The following is a 17,683-nucleotide window of genomic DNA, read 5'->3' as shown; positions in this document are numbered from 1 at the left end:
CTTTTCGTGAAACAGAAGAGTAAACATGATGCACAGATTCCACACTATCAATTGACAAATGTGATATAGGACTCCAGGATTGCATTAATTCGTCGTTTATCTTTGCAATATTTGCTCATTATTTTTTGAATACACTACGATTTCTCTTTAGTTCTTAATAATCAGGAAAAAACTGTTTGTTAATTATCAATCAGTATAAGAGATTTCTCTAGAAATATGCTCATTTTTGTCACATCCACTTAGATTAGAAAATTGATCATCCAACTACCAGATTAAAATGTTTAAGTTAATGGTAGATAAATCATCTACGTTTATAAATCTCCTCTGTTAGGGAATAAATTAGGGTGTTACAATTTCCCCTACTCAAGGCTTAGCTCAACCGTGCACATGGCCCGTTCTAATGCCTTCCCATGCCTTGGTTCGGTTCGGTTTGATATTAATTGTTACGACCATCTTAGATAAAAAAAAATTACCTATTAACTTGTCAGGCTCCAACTATCAACCCCAAAGCTTAAGTTGATTGTAACTAAATAATCTAAGCTTACAAATCTCTTCTATCAGTCCACAATTCACCATGTTGAATTAAATAAGGGGGCTACAAATTTCATATTAAGATTTGAATGACCATTTTCCGAAAGAGAAATGATATGCAACATGAAAAAATGCAGCATGAAATCAACATGACACACTCAACTGCATGGATGTGGGTCCCACTGACCCACTGCATGCAGTGTGTCATGTTGATTTCATGCTGCATATCATTTCTTTTCCGAAAAGCTCAATTTGTGAATTATGGGAATGAATAAATTTAAATGACCCCACATTTTGGATATGAACTAACATGGGCAGAAGTACTTTTGATAACGTTTTTGTGCAAACTGATTTATGTGTGGATTTACTATTTCTTTTCAGTGAGTGACCTTTCACTTCACATGCCCCCTGAAAAATTAAATGGCTGATCTCATGTTTCTCGGTTGTTGTAGCTGTATCCAGAGGATTTGATACAAATGTAGACTTTCTTTGTGACTTAGTATTGATCGTCCTGTTGAACAACCTTAGAGCACTCTCAATCCACCTTTTGCAACTGCTAATATAACAAGATTTCTTAACAATGAAGGATGACCTATATACATTGTAAAATAAAATTGCTGCTCTGATAACTCCAGTAGTTCAACTTGAAAATGGTCAAAATAGGTCATGCTCTGATGACTTTGAGTTTTCTTCCTTTTGTTGGTGTATTCTTAGTTTTTGATATGGGTTAGATTTTCTAGTTAATCTTAAGTATTTTTATTTTTGACATATAAATGCAATTCCAGTTTTTTTTGTTAATTTTTTTACTTGAAGTTGATTTTAACTAGTAAAATGACTTCTATGTTTTCAGTATGATTTACATTTTGTTGCTTAGCATTTTAGTTAGTGATTCTACAATCTCATTTTGTTTGGCTTGTATTGTTTTGTGGGACAAGAAAAGGGTTAAAGGCACCCTTTCTAAGGAATAATCAAAGGAGCACAAATTTTTAAAAACCCTCATACAGGAGACCTTTTTTTTTCTCTTAATAAAATTACATAATTATGTAGATAAAGTATTTGGAGGGTCAAAATGAACTCCAAATTGGATGAAAATTTGTACAAATAGTTGGCCGCCATGACGAGAGGTCAAGAATCATTTTGTTTCTAAATTAAATGAATTTCATTCTTAACCTTTCAAAACACCTAACAATTTATATATATAGTTTTGTTCTATTTGAAGTTTCCCCCCCACATTTTTCTAGTTTTATACTTGGATGACAAAGATTGTGGCATTATAAATTTTTGTAATTGCTTTATTACAGAATAAATTTTTGTAATTGGAGCCTCACAGAATATGATTTTTTTAAATCTTTTTATCTTTTTTTTGCAGATAATAATCTGGTTTGTGATTCCAGCAGTGAGCAGCTCTTCGGCTAATCACACCAACAATACACTTTCCTTAATTGTCTTATTACAATACGTCCCACGGTTATTTCTCATTATTCCTTTAAATGCACGAATTGTCAAGGCTGCAGGAGTGGTTACAAGAACTGCATGGGCAGGAGCTGCATACAATCTCCTTCTTTACATGTTAGCAAGCCACGTAAGCTTCCTTTATGGTTATCCTTAGCTATCACAGTATGTTATGGATTAGAATGTACCTATCTTATCAACTATGCAGGTTTTAGGAGCTTTGTGGTATCTGTTGTCCATCGAACGGCAATACACTTGCTGGGTCACAATTTGCAAGGAAGAAAATGGAATCATGAACATGCCATTGTGCAACCCTAGTTTTTTGGACTGTAGTAGCTTAGAGCTGCCAGAACGAAAGGCTTGGCGTAATGCAACCCTTGCAATTAGCAATTGTGACGCTACAAATGACAGCAGTCAGTTTAATTTTGGCATGTATGCAGAAGCTTTGACCAGTGAGATTGTTGCAGCAACTTTCATTGAGAAGTATCTATTTTGCCTCTGGTGGGGATTGAAAAACCTAAGGTAACTTCTGTGGATTAAGTTTCCTTACTTCTATTCTTCTTTGACGCTGCTTGTTAGTCTCATATCATAGCTTCTTGCTGCTTGTCGGGTACATTATTCTCATCATGGCTTGTAAAGCCATGTTAATCCAAACTATTTCCATCGACCTCTATAAGAAAACTCTTAGGATGGACAAAAATTTCAAGGTTAATCGAATGAAAACATGGAATATTTCAGATTTTTTTTTCGTAACAGGAAGATCCTTGCATTTCAAAACAAGCATATTTCTGCGCCTGAGCTGATTACCAGTTCTCGTAGTTGTGTATACAGAAAGGCTCAGTTTGGATTCATATAGACTGCAACTTAGTGTGTACAATATGTTATTCTTCGTATGTCGACCGGTTGATCACGTCTGAGGCATGTTCATCCAACCAATTTCTGGATTTTGTTGGCGTGGGCGCATTCTAATATGCCTTCGCATGAAATTGAATCTTTGTGCCAACCATAAATATGTTGTCATGATAGAAAATATTTTGCTCAAGGCCTATTTGCACATTTGGCAGAAAAACAAATCTAATGCCTTGTTAATGTGCTTTTCGATGAATGTAGTAAGCTCTTCATATTGTTTTCCTTCAGCTCATACGGACAGAATTTGGGAACAAGCACTTACATTGGCGAAACAACATTTGCCATTGCCATATGCATTATTGGTCTTGTTCTGTTTTCGCATTTGATTGGAAACATGCAGGTACTGTTTCTTTACATAAGAATTACTGCGTTTATTAATTTTTAAAGCAATTTCTTATGTCTCTCGCAATATTTTTGTGATCCTGTCCTGTCAATTGATAACATTTTCATTTTCCTGCAAAAAGATAGTAAACCCTGTTAATCTAATTTTATATCTTTTCTTCTGACTTGCAGACGTACTTGCAATCAATGACTGTGAGGCTCGAAGAATGGAGAGTGAAGCGAAGAGATATCGAAGAGTGGATGAGGCACCGTCAGCTTCCACCAGACCTACAAGATCGCGTTCGGCGATTTGTACAATACAAATGGCTCGCCACCAGAGGCGTTGACGAGGAATCAATTCTCCGTTCTTTACCTTTGGATATCCGTCGCGAAATCCAACGCCATTTATGTCTTGCTCTTGTTCGTCGAGTGAGTCCTCATGCTTTCTCCTTGAATTCGTCTTTATTTTACGAACACGGATGCAGTTTGACTGAAGAAATCTTCTTCTGCAGGTGCCATTTTTCTCGCAAATGGACGATCAGCTACTGGATGCCATTTGCGAACGATTGGTGTCGTCCCTGAGCACCAAGGACACGTACATCGTCCGGGAGGGCGACCCCGTCAACGAAATGCTCTTCATCATCCGAGGCGAGCTCGAGAGCTCCACCACCAACGGCGGCCGTACCGGCTTCTTCAACTCAATCACTCTCCGCCCGGGCGATTTCTGTGGCGAGGAGCTGTTGACGTGGGCTCTGGTGCCCAACCCCAGCGTCAACTTCCCGTCCTCCACCCGCACCGTCCGCGCCCTCTGCGAAGTCGAAGCCTTCGCCCTCCGCGCCGAGGACCTCAAGTTCGTGGCCAACCAGTTCAAGCGTCTCCACAGCAAGAAGCTGCAGCACGCCTTCCGGTTCTACTCGCACCAGTGGCGGACGTGGGGTGCCTGCTTCATCCAGGCAGCCTGGCGGCGGTACAAGAAGAGGAGGCTGGCCAAGGAACTGATGGAGCAGGAATACCTCTACTGCGAGGAGGCGGTGGTCGACGAGGACGGCGCCGAGCATGACGGGGCGCCGTTGCTGGAGGATTACGAGGACGACGCGTCGGGAGAGATGGAGGCGGGGAGCAATTATCCGGATCATCTCGGCGTGACGATTCTGGCGTCCAAGTTTGCGAAGAAAACCAAGAAAGGAGGGGTTCAGCAGGTCAACCAGATCAGTCAGGCTTCGACGAGTATTAAGGTACCGAAGCTGTTGAAGCCGGATGAACCGGATTTCTCCATGGGTCACGATTAGAAGCGATAATGGGTTCCATGATTACCATTATTAGCTAGTGAGAATGTCAATTAGATGTAACTAGTGAATTTTTTTTTTCTTTTCTTTTACGCATCTTAACGTAACTAACAGTAGCACAGTGTATTCAAATTCCAACCTATGTAATTTTTGTCGCATGTTCACCCGACTTTCATTTACTCGAGTCGAGAGCACTGAAAAGAGTGATTTTGAATTGGGATCAAGTGATGCGATGCGATGCCTGTAGAAAGAAAAGTTTCAACTAACCTCTTTTAATTTTCTTCTGGCCCAATGTCTAGAATAGAGCGAGGCAAAGACGAATCGATCAATTAACTAAACTAACTCCCTTTTTAACCCTATGGTTTTTACTCACCGACAACGAATACAAACTGTCACAAAAGCAAGGAGGTAGGTAATGTAATGTATTATTCCAGATAGTTAATACTCTGTCCATAATTTTGTTTTTATCATTAATGCTCTAATTAGGATGGGTCTTAAGCCTTAATTTTTTATTGCTTTTCCATTTTCTCACTCTCTATTTTACCACTTCGCTTCGCACGTGTATAGCATGTGATAACTCCCGGTAAAAAAACATAGTCCTGGCGTGTGACGCCGCCGTCTCTCCGTCCCCACGCTGCGCCATTCTCTTCTCCTCTTCATGCTCCAAACCCTCGCCAGCTCTGCCGCCCATGTCGCCGGCTTCGCCTTCAGGTAAACTCTCACGCCTCGCTGCGTCATTCGTTGGGATTTTGCCCCCTTCGGACCCCTCGATTTTCGCTCGTTTTGATGCCTTGGCAGATTCCCGGCTCAAATGGCGGAAGAGGAAGCGGGATGCCAATCGCAGGCGCCAGAAGCCACATGAAGACGAGGAGGATGAGGAGGAGAACGATGAGGACGCCGCCGTCCCCGTCGGGGGAGACGCGGAGGAGGGCGGCCGCAATTCTTCTCCCATTCCTGCTGCAGCAGACCCCGTTCTCGACCTTAGAGAGTCCGAGGTCCTATCTGACGGTGGCCAGCGGATCTCTGATCTTCCCACTGCTTTCCGACGCACCGTTAATCGTCCCCACCCTTCCGTCCTCGCCCTTGTGGCCGCCGAGCGCTCCAACTCTGCCGCACGCTCATGGTCTCCTCCATTCCTGGAGAACATTTCTCACGGACAACTTCAGGTTCTCTCGGCGGTGCTTCCCGATAACCCTTCACTGCAGCAGCCACCGGACTTTGATAAGCCCTCCACTTATGTATGCACGCCGCCGCCACTCATGGAAGGGAAGGGCGTGATAAAGCGGTTTGACAAGGAGCAGCTCCTAATTGTTCCAATGCACTCCGGTGTGTAGTGTGGACACTGTACCTTTGTTTATGGTTCATTCTTTATAGCTTGGGCTTTGCACTGAAAGTTGCTTTTTTGAGGTGTTCAGATTGGTTTTCGCCAAGCACTGTCCACCGGCTCGAGAGACAAGTGGCGCCACACTTCTTCTCGGGAAAATCCAATGATCACACTCCAGAGAAGTACATAGGCCTTCGGAACAAGATAATTTCCAAATACTTGGAAAATCCAGGGAAGAGGCTTTCATTTGCTGATTGCCAAGCCTTAGTTCCAAACAACGGCCTTTATGATCTTAGTAGGATTGTGAGATTTTTGGATCACTGGGGGATCATTAACTATCTGGTTGCTTCTTCAGTCCACCGTGGCCTTAGGATGGCTGGATCCCTTCTCAGAGAGGATGCTAATGGCGAGCTTCAACTTCAAACTGCACCTTTGAGGTCCATAGACAGTTTGATTTTGTTTGATAGACCAAAATGCAACATCAGACTAGAGGATGTCGCTTTTCTCTCTCAGTCTGGGCAAGATTCTGATGCTTTAGTTGGAGATTTAGATGAAAGAATTAGAGAACGTATTGCTGAACATACGTGCAATTTCTGCTCTTGCCCTCTGACCAAATTGCACTATCAATCACAGAAGGAGGTCTGCCTTCTTTATCTGAATGTTGAATTTTATTTCATCTTGAGCATATGACATTGTGACTAAAATGGTTATATATATTATACTTTTGATTTCTTCATACTTAGTATTAGATAAAATAGTCATTCTTTTGGTTTCTTCATACTTAGTATTAGATTAAATATCTCACACTGCCTTAACCAATCATCATAATAGATATTGGCATCAACACCATCCACCATCATTACTAACTCTTCTAGTATACACATGAACTAGAAATGCTGAAAAGTATGCTTGGAGATTTTTTTTCTTCATATATTTATGTCTTAAGTGTTCTCTTTTTTTCAGGGAAATTTATAATTCTGAAATCTGTTTCGAGCTACTTATGAATATCTCTTTTCTCATTTACTTCATCCTTTCACAGATTCAGGAGAGAGTATTCCTATAGGCCATAGGAACATTTTCCACATACATCTTGTAGGCCTACCTCATGTTTGAATATTAGGCGATCTTTATTTCGAGGAGCCCACTGTCAACTATCAGTTGAAAGTTGTGGAAAGTATGATCACTGACAAGTTTTGTAACTCTTTATTCTCTATTTGAGTGCTATGTGACTGAGTTCTTTTATGATGAAGCCAACTCTTTTTTTTTGTTGTCTCCATATAGAGAAGAAAATCCTTGATGTGGTATTCTGCTAATGTGTCTTTGTTCACTAGTTTGCCACTTTCTATCTGTGAATCAGTACTATTATTAAGATATGTTACATATGATTTGCATATGAAAGATTCTTTTACTTGTTTTCATATAATATTCTCAAATAAAGTATCCATCCTCTGCTGATCATTGACCTATCTTGTCCAAAGCTATATATTTTCAACTTTTATGTTTATTTAATGTAGGAGGGCAAATTTGCTAATAGCTGGTACGTTTAGTTTTTAAATTTTCATCATAAGATCACCGTATAGTACAATTAGTTTTTTAATTTTCATCATAAGATCATCATATAGTCTATTATAATAATTTAGTGCAAGTATAGTGATAGGCATGAAGGCAATAATCTATTGTTTGGTACAAGTGAAACACAATAATAGTAGTACTTGTTGGTGCAAGCACTGTTGATAATTGAACTCGTATTTTGATGTCTGGCAAAGGATTTAAACTTAGACATTATGTATTTGATTTGAGTGGTAAGTGTGTAGGATACTTGCCATGTAAAGTCCTAGTGGGTTATGAGGACCGAACACTAGGCAACAATGTCATATTGCGTCAAGAGGACTGGACACTAGGTGACAAAATCTTAGTGGATCAAGAAGACCGGACATCAAGTAAGGAAAGCCCTGGCGGGTTGTTTGGACACTAAGCAAAAAATGTCCAAACAAGTCAGTTGGACCGGATGTTTGGCGGGTAAGTAAGGTAAGTCCTGAAGAGACCTTTCAGATTGGAAGGCAGTGAGGACTTGTTCCATTTGGGACAAACCACTTAGGCGATGGTCCGACTCAGAAACCAACTTGGAGTTCTAAGTCGAGATCAGACAGTTTTACTATCTGAATAAAACACACACATTATATATATATATATATATATATATATATATATATATATATATTTCTAACTCTATTTTGCAGGACAATTATTATTACTATTGTGCTAACTTTGTTTTGCAGAAAAACAGAGTCTTCGGTTGACTGAAGGATTCGATCGACCAATCATAAAAAGATAAGCATAACTAGATACAATCCAAGTCCAAAAGGAAATTAAGGATCGGTCAACCGATAATGAGGATCAGTCGACCGAACTTATATGGAAAATAGAGGATCGGATAAGACGAGATTGAACTGCGAAGGAAACTCGGAGGCTAGGCCGACCAATCAGGAGGATTGATCGACCGATCAAGCAGAATACGCGGAGTTTGATCTGATCGGATCAAGAAAATAAGGAAAGATTGTGGTTCAGTCAACTGATTTAGAGGTTCGGTTGATTGGAAAATCTAGAAATCAAATGTTGACTTGGCGGGATTGGATCCGGATCAATCGATCAAACGTGGTGTTCGGTTGACCCAAAGAATACTATAAAAGGAACTTGAATCCCGAGGCTCAGGATCAATCTTCCACACTCAATTCCTTCATCCGTTTCATTGTTCAAGCAAGTGTTGCACGTCTATTATGTTGAACCTCTCTCCAACAACCCACTTTGAATTTCTACTAAGTTGTTGTTGGTAATTTTTTATTACTTGCATTTTGTTTAAAGAGATACTAGAGTGTTACTATACTCTTCACATTTGTACGAATTTTTCTCCTCTGAAAGTTTTTCAGAAGAAGAGTTTATAGTTGATTATCTATTCGAAAATAATCCAAGGGATCGTAAGATTTGGAGTAGCAGTCGTTGAATTGTGAACCAAGTAACCAACTTTGTTTGCATATTTGCTTTTTTCGCTACACTCTGTTTTGTTTTCATAAAAAGAAAAGATTATTTTTAAAGCACGATATTCACCCCCTCTATCGCTTTCTTGATCCTACAGTACTGATTGGCACAAAGATATTTCTTCTTACTAATCATTTTTTAGATCAGTAGAAATCATCAATGGCACCGATCTTGCCAAATTGTATGCTAATAGCATTCTGAACCCTGCTCTTGCATGCATATATCTGTCTAATTTTGTTTCTTTATCACATTACATCTAATTCAGTGAGCATACTTGTTTGAATAGGTGGATATAATGCTGTGCTCGAACTGCTTCCATGATGCAAAATTTGTTACTGGGCACTCAAGCATAGATTTTGTAAGAATGGATTCTGTAAAGGATAATTCAGATCTTGAAGGGGATAGCTGGACAGATCAGGAAACTTTGCTGTTGCTTGAGGCCATGGAGAAATATAATGACAACTGGAATGAAATTGCAGAATACATTGGTTCCAAGTCTAAGGCACAATGTATTTTGCATTTTCTTCGTCTTCCAATGGAAAATGGCCTACTGGAAAGTATTGAACTTCAACACATTCCTACTTCATCTGATTCTGTTGATAGACAAGATGATTTTATTTTATCTTCAAATTCTAATGGTAAAATTGCAGGTAAACATATCAAAATTTGTTAATTTTAACTTAGCTCTGTTTAATATTTTTCTAACTATGTTTGTTACAATATAATTAGGCAATCAAGACCTCGGCAGTGCCAACTCACTTCCATTTATTAATTCTTCCAATCCAGTCATGTCCCTGGTCAGTAATTTCTATGTATCCTTGGGTTTTCCTTTCATTGCAAAGACAATGAACATAGTTCATGATTGTAACACTAAGAAAATAACTAAATTCATGAATATGCTCATGATACACTGATAACAGTTCTATCTATCTCCAAGCTCATGAGTAGACCCAGATATCAGCTCAATATAGTTAAAATTTGTAGATTTTTAATTATTTTGATCTTCTATGCACAAAAGTTTAAGCATGGAAATTTATAGTTGTTTAATTATCCTGATCTTCTCTGCACAAAAGTTTAAGTGCTCTAACCTCTGTTTTGCATTTTGACATGGAAGGAACATCATATTGGACAAAAGTCAGAATAGTCGGTTCAAAATGTATTTAGCAATTGACCAAATCTTTGCACTCAAAGTTCATTGTTCTTTCTATATATAGTTCTTGGTTGTTTGATGAAAGTTTCTAATGCTTAAATATTATTAAAAAAATCATATTGTTCTGAAAATTTGTAGGTAGCCTTCTTAACCTCTGCAGTTGGACCAAGAGTTGCTGCAGCATGTGCAAATGCAGCATTATCTATCTTGACCAGAGATGACTCAAGGTCAGTGCCTCAAGTTTCACTTGTTAAGGACATCGTTAGTGAATTTTTGTCATGCAGCATCTACTATTGCATTCATTTTTAATTTTATTTTATCTTTCATCTTTAATTGTATAGCATGCTAGACGTAGACATATATATTTTGGAATACTATTTCTTCTATATCCACAGCATAGTCTGTTATTTTAGTTTTATGGATTTGTGAACCATATTTGCATTTTTTTCATCTTTAAAGGAATGGATCTGAGAATTCACATGTCGATGTTGATACTCATGCACCACATGCAAACTTCAGTCATCAGAAAGGTATGTTGCTGATAATTTTCTGGTTTAACTTGTGTAATTGATTCATTGTCAATTGTTATGCTCACATTTAATTTACTGGCAGATGGAACTGTAGAAGGTCAATTGCCCCATGCTAAAAATGGTTCTACTTTACTTGCCTCTCAACTTGTAGAACATGCTGCAATGGCTGGCCTATCTGCAGCTGCATTGAAAGCAAAATTATTTGCAGATCAAGAGGAGCGTGAAATTCAGAGATTGGCTGCACTATCATAAATCATCAGGTTAAATTTCCACTTGTTTTTTCTTAGGGATTTTAGCAGTTCGCATTTGTTAGTACTGACACTTTTTTTAGCTCTTAGGAGGATTTGATGATATAATAAGTAGAAAGGTTAGTACATGTAGGTCCTTAAATCATTCTTGAACGTCTGTGATAGTTGATTGGGTCCTGAGTGGTCATCCAAGTGTGTTAATTATAGCTTGTCTACTACTGATAGGAAGTTCACTCAAGGTTATAGGCTTTTGGGTTGGGGATGATCTATTTTACTGTCGAAACAGACTGGAAAGATATGGCACTTAGTGCACTGGACCAATGGATGTGCATTGTGACAGTTAAATGACTATTTATATTGCAAGTAAGGTACTCACACATTGAAGTTGATTGATGATCTGTCCAAGAAAATCAGCACTGCATATATTTCTTTTGAATAATTTTTTATATTTACCAATTCACTTAGTGAAACTCAGTATGTGGCAAGCTGGAAATAGTGGATATCCATAGTTTAGAGTAGTGTTAAAAGTAATGGGTTTATTCCCACATGGCTATATTTGTGTTATTAAGGATGAGTTATCAATACATGGGGTACAATCACTGTTTGAATAGCATATGACTCGGGTTCAGCTAAAAGAAAAGAATTTTTGAACGTTGCCCAATACCTTGGTGTCAATCCTAAGTTTATCTAGGCTTGGTTTTTAATTTCCAAGCAAGCCAAAGATTTTCAAAAAGAAACACATCTGTACCTGAAACATAACAATTTACTTTTTAAGCTCAATAACACGTTTGTACCATGAATGAATTGGTGAACAAACTTGACTGTGAGCATATGAACATGCTTGTATAAACAACTCATGGTCATACTCATCTATAAGCATGATTGTGCTCATTTATATGTTCATGGCTTTTCTTAATTGTAATCTGAATGTATTAGACTATACATGCAATTTTGGGTTTCAAGCAACTTCATAGGCTCGACAAAACATACATAGACATGAAATATGGTTTTGATAGACCATTAGTTGCTGGTTGTTTGATCTAGTTCGATCCAAGGGGGCTTCAATTGTTTTCAGCTTACATAGTCATATATAGCTGTTTGGCCCTTTGAGTTCTCACAGTTACCTAAATAGGCCTCCGAGGAGCTCCGTAAAAGTTAAGCATTAATCTAAATTTGAAATAAGTTTGACTGTCTGAGCTGAACCTTGATAAAATTTCTTGATGAAACTTGCGTTAACAATGTGTACTTGGATGGTTACCATGTTGGCATTTTTGTGCTATAATTAACGCATTTGATTTTTTTTTTTTGTTGCTGAATGCCAATTAGCTTAATTCTTCTACTTATTTCCACTGCTATGGTACGGTGTCACAGAAATCTACAATTAAGGGTAGAAATATTTCTAACAAAAGGATGTGCACAATTTGGTATTGTTTAAACATTGTTCATGAAATAACAAATATATTTGGTGATATCCTCTAAAATGATGATTCTTTTAACCCATACATTTGTTGGTAAGGGTGGCAACATGTAAGGTACCTGTAAATTGTTTACTACTCCTATCCATACCTAGTACATCCAAACACTTGCCTATTCCATGTATGTGATGGGTCCTTACTATTCTATCCACACTATGGGTCCTTACTATTCTATCCACACTACCATGGTCCCATCACTATCTGTGGGTGTCCAAACGAAACTGAACGGTGAGTACTATCCCATTTAACATATCTTGATACCTATGGCTCCAAAATCAAAAGTATGTAAATTTCTAAAAATAACATTTGTTTATTTTTAAATAAAATTTGTTTAAAAGTATGTATTCAAGTTCTAATAATGATATGGATCATAATATCTTTTAAGTTAAACATACATCATTAATATTGCAATTTATAATATCTATATTTGGGTATCCATATCTGAGTATGCTATCTCAGATCCATCCTACACACACATGATGGGTACCTATGGTTACCCATCTAACAAATACCCGAACCAGATTAACAAATACCCGAACCAGATTAAACTTGTTGGATGGTTACGAATGCCCAAATAAACCCACTCATCTTATTTCTTCCTTTTTTTGTTGGGACTGCTACGGAGAATTGCAACTTTTAAATGTCTAATTTGATTGAGACATGGTAGATCATCAACCTTAGTTATCTGCATTTTACTAATAATGAGTTCCATGATAGTTGCTTTTTCCCTTTGAATATAATGCATAGTGGCACTAATCTTGTGTCTAGTTTGGCCTCGTGCTAAAAATATTTTGTTTTTCTTGCAGCTGAAAAGGTTGGAGCTGAAGCTGAAGCAGTTTGCAGAGCTAGAAACTCTATTGCTCAAGGAATGCGAACAGGCAGAGAGGATGAGACAACGGCTCTCAGCTGAGCGCATCCGAATGATGTCGTCCCGATTTGGAGCCTCACCAAACAACGTACCATCAGGTGGGAGAGCGGCACCAGCAGGTCCTGCAGCAGCTGCCGCAGCCATGGGTGTCAATCCAATACCTGGCCAGGCACCCATGGTCGCCCCAGCAACTGGACAAGCTTCCTTGGGCAACAATCTTAATCCCAGCCATCGGCAGATGCCATTGATGCAACGCCAGCAAATGTTTGGTTTGGGGCCCAGGTTACCGCTATCTGCTATCCACCCAACTCCAGCTCCTGCCTCGCAGAATGCTGCCTGGGTTCAACTCGGCGATACCTAACAGTTCCACGCCTAACCATCATCCATTGTGAAGATCATCATCGTCAGGGAATACTCGAATATAGCTTCAGAATTTAGTGTTTATTGGTGATATGTTGCATCGCTTCTGAGCTTAGTTTTACTAATATTGTGTTTCAATTATTAGAGAAATCTCAATGTAATTGCCTGCTTATTGGTCCCTCCTATCTTTTTCTCTGCTATTTAACGGGTACACTTATTTCAGATGTTTAGATTTTGCTCGGAGGTAGACGATTGTTTTTTATTCAAAGCATGTATATTTATAGGTTGATTTTTAAAATATTTATTTCTATTGAGATGTGAATTTTGATTTTTTAATCTATTTTTAAAAAATATTTTCTTATTAAATCATGAGCATTTATTTTAGCTCGGTTTTAGCCAAGGCATGACCTGTAAACTATTCCTCATTAGTCCGTCAACTAGGATACTACAGAACTTGATTAAAATGCCCTCCTACATTACTGTATGAACTAGGATAATATTGAAGTTTCGTAGGAACACATCTAATGCGAAATGGTGACAGACATAAAAATCATATAAAAATTAATGTTAAATTCATTAAAAATTAGTGATCATCTCAAATTCAGCGAGCCAAATTATTATTGACTATGGTTAGCAATCATCTTTTTCCAAACAAGCAACGGCTGCGGCTCTTTTCCTTCCCCGTTTTCCACCGGTGGCAGATTTATTTTCCCCAGCACAAGATTCAACAGCAGCCTTGTGAGAAGGTAACTCGCCGATGAAGAGCACATTCTGCGCCCAGCCAGCGTATTCACCAAACTTGACCACAAACGCCTCAGAGATGGACTTATACAGCTTGGGACTCAACCGCGTGCCTGCAAGCTCCGGCATTAGGTATTTGCTTGCAATCTGCATACACAACATCGTTAAAGATAGGGACCAACTTTGATACCATTTTTAAAGTCCAAGAGCAAGCAAATTCAATCCAACGTAAAATGTCAAAGTGAGCCTTTCCATATTTAAAGATATTGTAAGACCTCTAATTTGGAGATTTGATTCTGCTCCCTTCTTATGCTCAAGATCATGGTAGTATGTTATGATTTCTAGCTACAGAGGAAATGTTGTTGTTTTGGTGGTTGATTGATCTATCGCACACACTTGGGTCGCCAGCCCCTTGGAACATAAAAAAAATCCAAGTCTCCCTCACCAAGAAATGCCAAAACGATGGCAAAAAACCATATTGATAATTAGCTGAAATTGATAGAGCTGAAAAATGAATCATAAGTATCAGTTACACATTCATATAGAGTATCTAGATAATATGTCTACTTATATTGCTACATAAATCTGCTTACTAATACATTTCCTACTTTTTCTACAAAAATTATTGTGATGGGTAGCACTAACTCTAACATTATTGTTGGATTTCTCGTTTCTTTCTCAATTATGATCAAGGCTCCTGTATAACATAGGACATAATTAAATCTAGAATAAAAAGGCACAGAAACCAAACCTGCCAAACATGAGTGTCGACAGGAATTGCATGGTGTTGATCCAAGGAGAAAAGAGCAATGCAAGCAGCAACCTTAGGTCCCACCCCTGGTAGAGTACAGAGAGCATCAATCACCTCTTCAAGCTCCAGACCACGAAGAGAGGCAAGCCACTTGGCGCCTCCACCAGGTTTTCCTTGCAAAATCCTAACTGCACCTACAATGTATTTTGCCCTGCTTGCAAGTCAAGGAATTCTTATAGCACACAGAAATTTAACCAAAGAATAAGAATGCAAAGCAACATTGACTTTTATCCATCAACAGACCATACAAGAGGAAGAATCAGGGAAAGCAAAGAAAATGGAGACAATGCGAGGATACATGAGAACAAGGTATCTAATGAGCAACTCTAAAGATAAATTCAATGTCCATGTAGATAATACCAAGAAGCTAATGATAACAAATATGGAAGCTAGTTTTACTTGCTAACGATCCTATTTCTATTCCTAATTTGAATGAAAAATGTTCCAATGGAATTTCAAGCAAAGTCTTGGTCAACGCTTCACACTTCGAACCAACTTGTGAGATTGTTGGATTTGCAACTAATGACCTCTGCTTTATATTTCCACACATTGCAAGCATTTATTAATCAACAAATCAAGTACTAGCACCTGATTCAACTTTGTATTTGATGAAGATCCATGATCTACGCTTCTATTAGAACAATCATTTAGCTTGCTATATGTTTGAGTTACTTGTTTTACACTTTATTGCAATTTGGCATACATACAATCTGAGTAACATCATAGAGCATTTATGAGACCAGAAAATTCTACCTAAAAAATGAACAAAAAATGCAGATATCTGTTAGCTACACACCCAGTCATCTATATACAAAATGTAGTCATAACCTTTATAGAGTAGTTTTATAAAAAAAACAAGCAGAAAAGGTATAGATAAAATACCTAAATACAGATAGATTATTTCAGAAGCACTTATAGTTAAAACTTAGAGTCATAATATCCCATTAGAGTTCATAAAACATGCATGAAGTCGAGCAACACATTGTACAAAATACTATCGAGACGCTATAAGATCTTACTGTAGAATCCATAAGCATTGTACCTAAAAGGTTAATGATATGGCCACATAGACTTTTGTTCTTTGGTAAGGCCTCATGCTCCTCTTCAAAATACTCAGTATAAGAATCCACTGTAAAACATAAAACCCCAGAAGAATCATTAACATACATATGGGCTTCCTTATCTACACAATTCGAATTGCTACTTTGTAAGACCACCACAGTTGGATCAATTCAGATCACTGCTTCTCGTTTTTCAGCTGACTCGTTCAGGCCAAGAAACAGTTAAACCAATATTACAATTTCTTAAGGTTCATATATCACACCATTCAGAAGATTGTAAAAGAACTTATAATGTTGCTGCTTTTATTTATTTTTTATTTTGGCTAATAATGTTGCTGCTGTTTTTGCACCATTTACTGGTTTACTAGACCCAATCAAACATTGACCTTTCGATTCTTCAACTTTGTATCGCAAACATTACTTAGACACTACTCTTCTTGCTTAACTTATTCCTACTACTGAATCCCATGCGAAACCCACAGAAAAGATGTTTTCAAATATTTCTCTATTGATCATGCTCTGCCAAGTGACAACCAGCCAAAACAACATGCTGTAGTAACTATGTGGAACAAACCTGTAACCAAATCCAGCTTCTCGGAGCTGCTGCTCTGTGACTAGAGATAGCCTCTCAAGCGACGGGAATTCGTGGAAATCAAATCCTCCGACCGTCCCGAGGTACTCCCCATATGACGAGAGCACGCCGACCATCTTCTCAATGCGGCCGATGTTGTTGTTAGAGGAGCAGAGGAACTGGAAGACGCACTCCACCGGGTCTTGACGGAGGATGCGGGCGCCACCGTCAAACCGGCTGGCGAGCTCAGCAAAGCGAGCATCGGCAAGGGAAAAACGGTCCCAGAGGTCTCCGAGAGACACGTGAACGTTGAGGAAGTCGGAAAGGACGGACCGGGCGGATGCGGCCTCGGAGCTGCCGGGATTATGGAGGATAAAGGCGACGCGACCGGCGGGGTCGCTCTCGAGGTGCTGGAGGGAAAGGAGGTGCGGACCTACGACGCCGGTGAAGCGTGAGGAACCGGTGCGACGCCAACGGAAGGTCTGTCCGGTGGGTAGGGTTACGGAAAGCGAAAGCTCGGAGCGGGGTAGTGGAAGCAGCTCCCAATCGGCGGAGGCAGCGGCGGAAATAGCAGCGGCGAGAGATCGCCGGGGCTTGAGGGCGGCGGGAGCGGTGAGAGCAGACCTCTCTTTCAACGGCGGAGAAGGCGGAGCTGGCGGAGGTGTGGAGGGATGCGGCGGCGTTGTCCTCCCCGATTTCCGCATGATTCCCGCGAGCGTGGCTAGGGATTTGGGGAACGATAGAGAGTACCCAAGAGAGCGGGGCGGTGACATGCCTAACATTCACCGGAAGTGACAGTATCCTACTCTCTTCTCTCGCCATTTGCTCTCCGAGAGGTAAAAGGACAATTATTTTTCTAAATTTAAAGCATTCAACTTTGTGGAAAATTTACACTTTCAACATTATTTTAAAATGATTAAAATATTTTCACAGCTCTGTTCTAACACAAATGACACACAATAATCAGCAGTGTTTTTTTATCTCAAAAATAACAATTATCTTTCTCAAA

At 39.0% G+C, this 17,683-nt stretch overlaps 3 protein-coding genes across 3 annotated transcripts; 2 read left to right on the top strand and 1 right to left on the bottom strand.

The window, feature by feature from the left end:
* The first annotated feature begins 1,903 nt into the window (after window positions 1–1,903).
* Window positions 1,904–4,674, top strand: LOC141838178 (cyclic nucleotide-gated ion channel 18-like). The gene is made up of 6 exons (XM_074725587.1): window positions 1,904–1,927; window positions 2,039–2,113; window positions 2,192–2,505; window positions 3,121–3,232; window positions 3,406–3,642; window positions 3,726–4,674. The coding sequence occupies exons 2-6, from the start codon at window positions 2,099–2,101 to the stop codon at window positions 4,500–4,502; spliced, it is 1,455 nt and encodes a 484-aa protein (XP_074581688.1). The 5' UTR covers window positions 1,904–1,927; window positions 2,039–2,098; the 3' UTR covers window positions 4,503–4,674.
* A 465-nt stretch (window positions 4,675–5,139) lies between these two features.
* LOC141842258 (SWI/SNF complex subunit SWI3C homolog) lies at window positions 5,140–13,764 on the top strand. The gene is given in 11 exon segments (XM_074730473.1): window positions 5,140–5,210; window positions 5,298–5,825; window positions 5,915–6,462; window positions 9,146–9,509; window positions 9,589–9,656; window positions 10,148–10,236; window positions 10,469–10,539; window positions 10,622–10,777; window positions 10,780–10,799; window positions 13,069–13,470; window positions 13,472–13,764. Coding segments are annotated over 11 exon segments (2,319 nt in total). The 5' UTR covers window positions 5,140–5,188; the 3' UTR covers window positions 13,523–13,764.
* Window positions 13,765–14,025: 261 nt separating this feature from the next.
* LOC141841209 (N-glycosylase/DNA lyase OGG1) lies at window positions 14,026–17,456 on the bottom strand. The gene is made up of 3 exons (XM_074729345.1): window positions 16,678–17,456; window positions 14,983–15,193; window positions 14,026–14,378 (listed from the first exon to the last, which is right to left on the bottom strand). The coding sequence occupies exons 1-3, from the start codon at window positions 17,454–17,456 to the stop codon at window positions 14,121–14,123; spliced, it is 1,248 nt and encodes a 415-aa protein (XP_074585446.1). The 3' UTR covers window positions 14,026–14,120.
* Window positions 17,457–17,683: the final 227 nt, after the last annotated feature.

Source organism: Curcuma longa, chromosome 11, assembly GCF_044706935.1.
Source record: "Curcuma longa cultivar G26 ecotype Majalengka, Jawa Barat chromosome 11, ITB_CL_G26_1.1, whole genome shotgun sequence".
NCBI classification, from domain to species: domain Eukaryota; kingdom Viridiplantae; phylum Streptophyta; class Magnoliopsida; order Zingiberales; family Zingiberaceae; genus Curcuma; species Curcuma longa.
This window is presented reverse-complemented; position numbering and strand designations above follow the sequence as displayed.

What these genes read in the sequence shown, in the direction of transcription:
- LOC141838178 (XM_074725587.1), top strand. An exon ending in ATTTGATTGGAAACATGCAG is followed by an intron (nt 3,233 to 3,405) that starts GTACTGTTTCTT and finishes TCTGACTTGCAG; the next exon opens with ACGTACTTGCAATCAATGAC. An exon ending in GTCTTGCTCTTGTTCGTCGA is followed by an intron (nt 3,643 to 3,725) that starts GTGAGTCCTCAT and finishes CTTCTTCTGCAG; the next exon opens with GTGCCATTTTTCTCGCAAAT.
- LOC141841209 (XM_074729345.1), bottom strand. Translation starts at nt 17,456, where the DNA reads ATGTTAGGCATGTCACCGCCCCGCTCTCTTGGGTACTCTCTATCGTTC. An exon ending in GAAGCTGGATTTGGTTACAG is followed by an intron (nt 15,194 to 16,677) that starts GTTTGTTCCACA and finishes ACTTGCAAGCAG; the next exon opens with GGCAAAATACATTGTAGGTG. An exon ending in TCGACACTCATGTTTGGCAG is followed by an intron (nt 14,379 to 14,982) that starts GTTTGGTTTCTG and finishes TTGTGTATGCAG; the next exon opens with ATTGCAAGCAAATACCTAAT.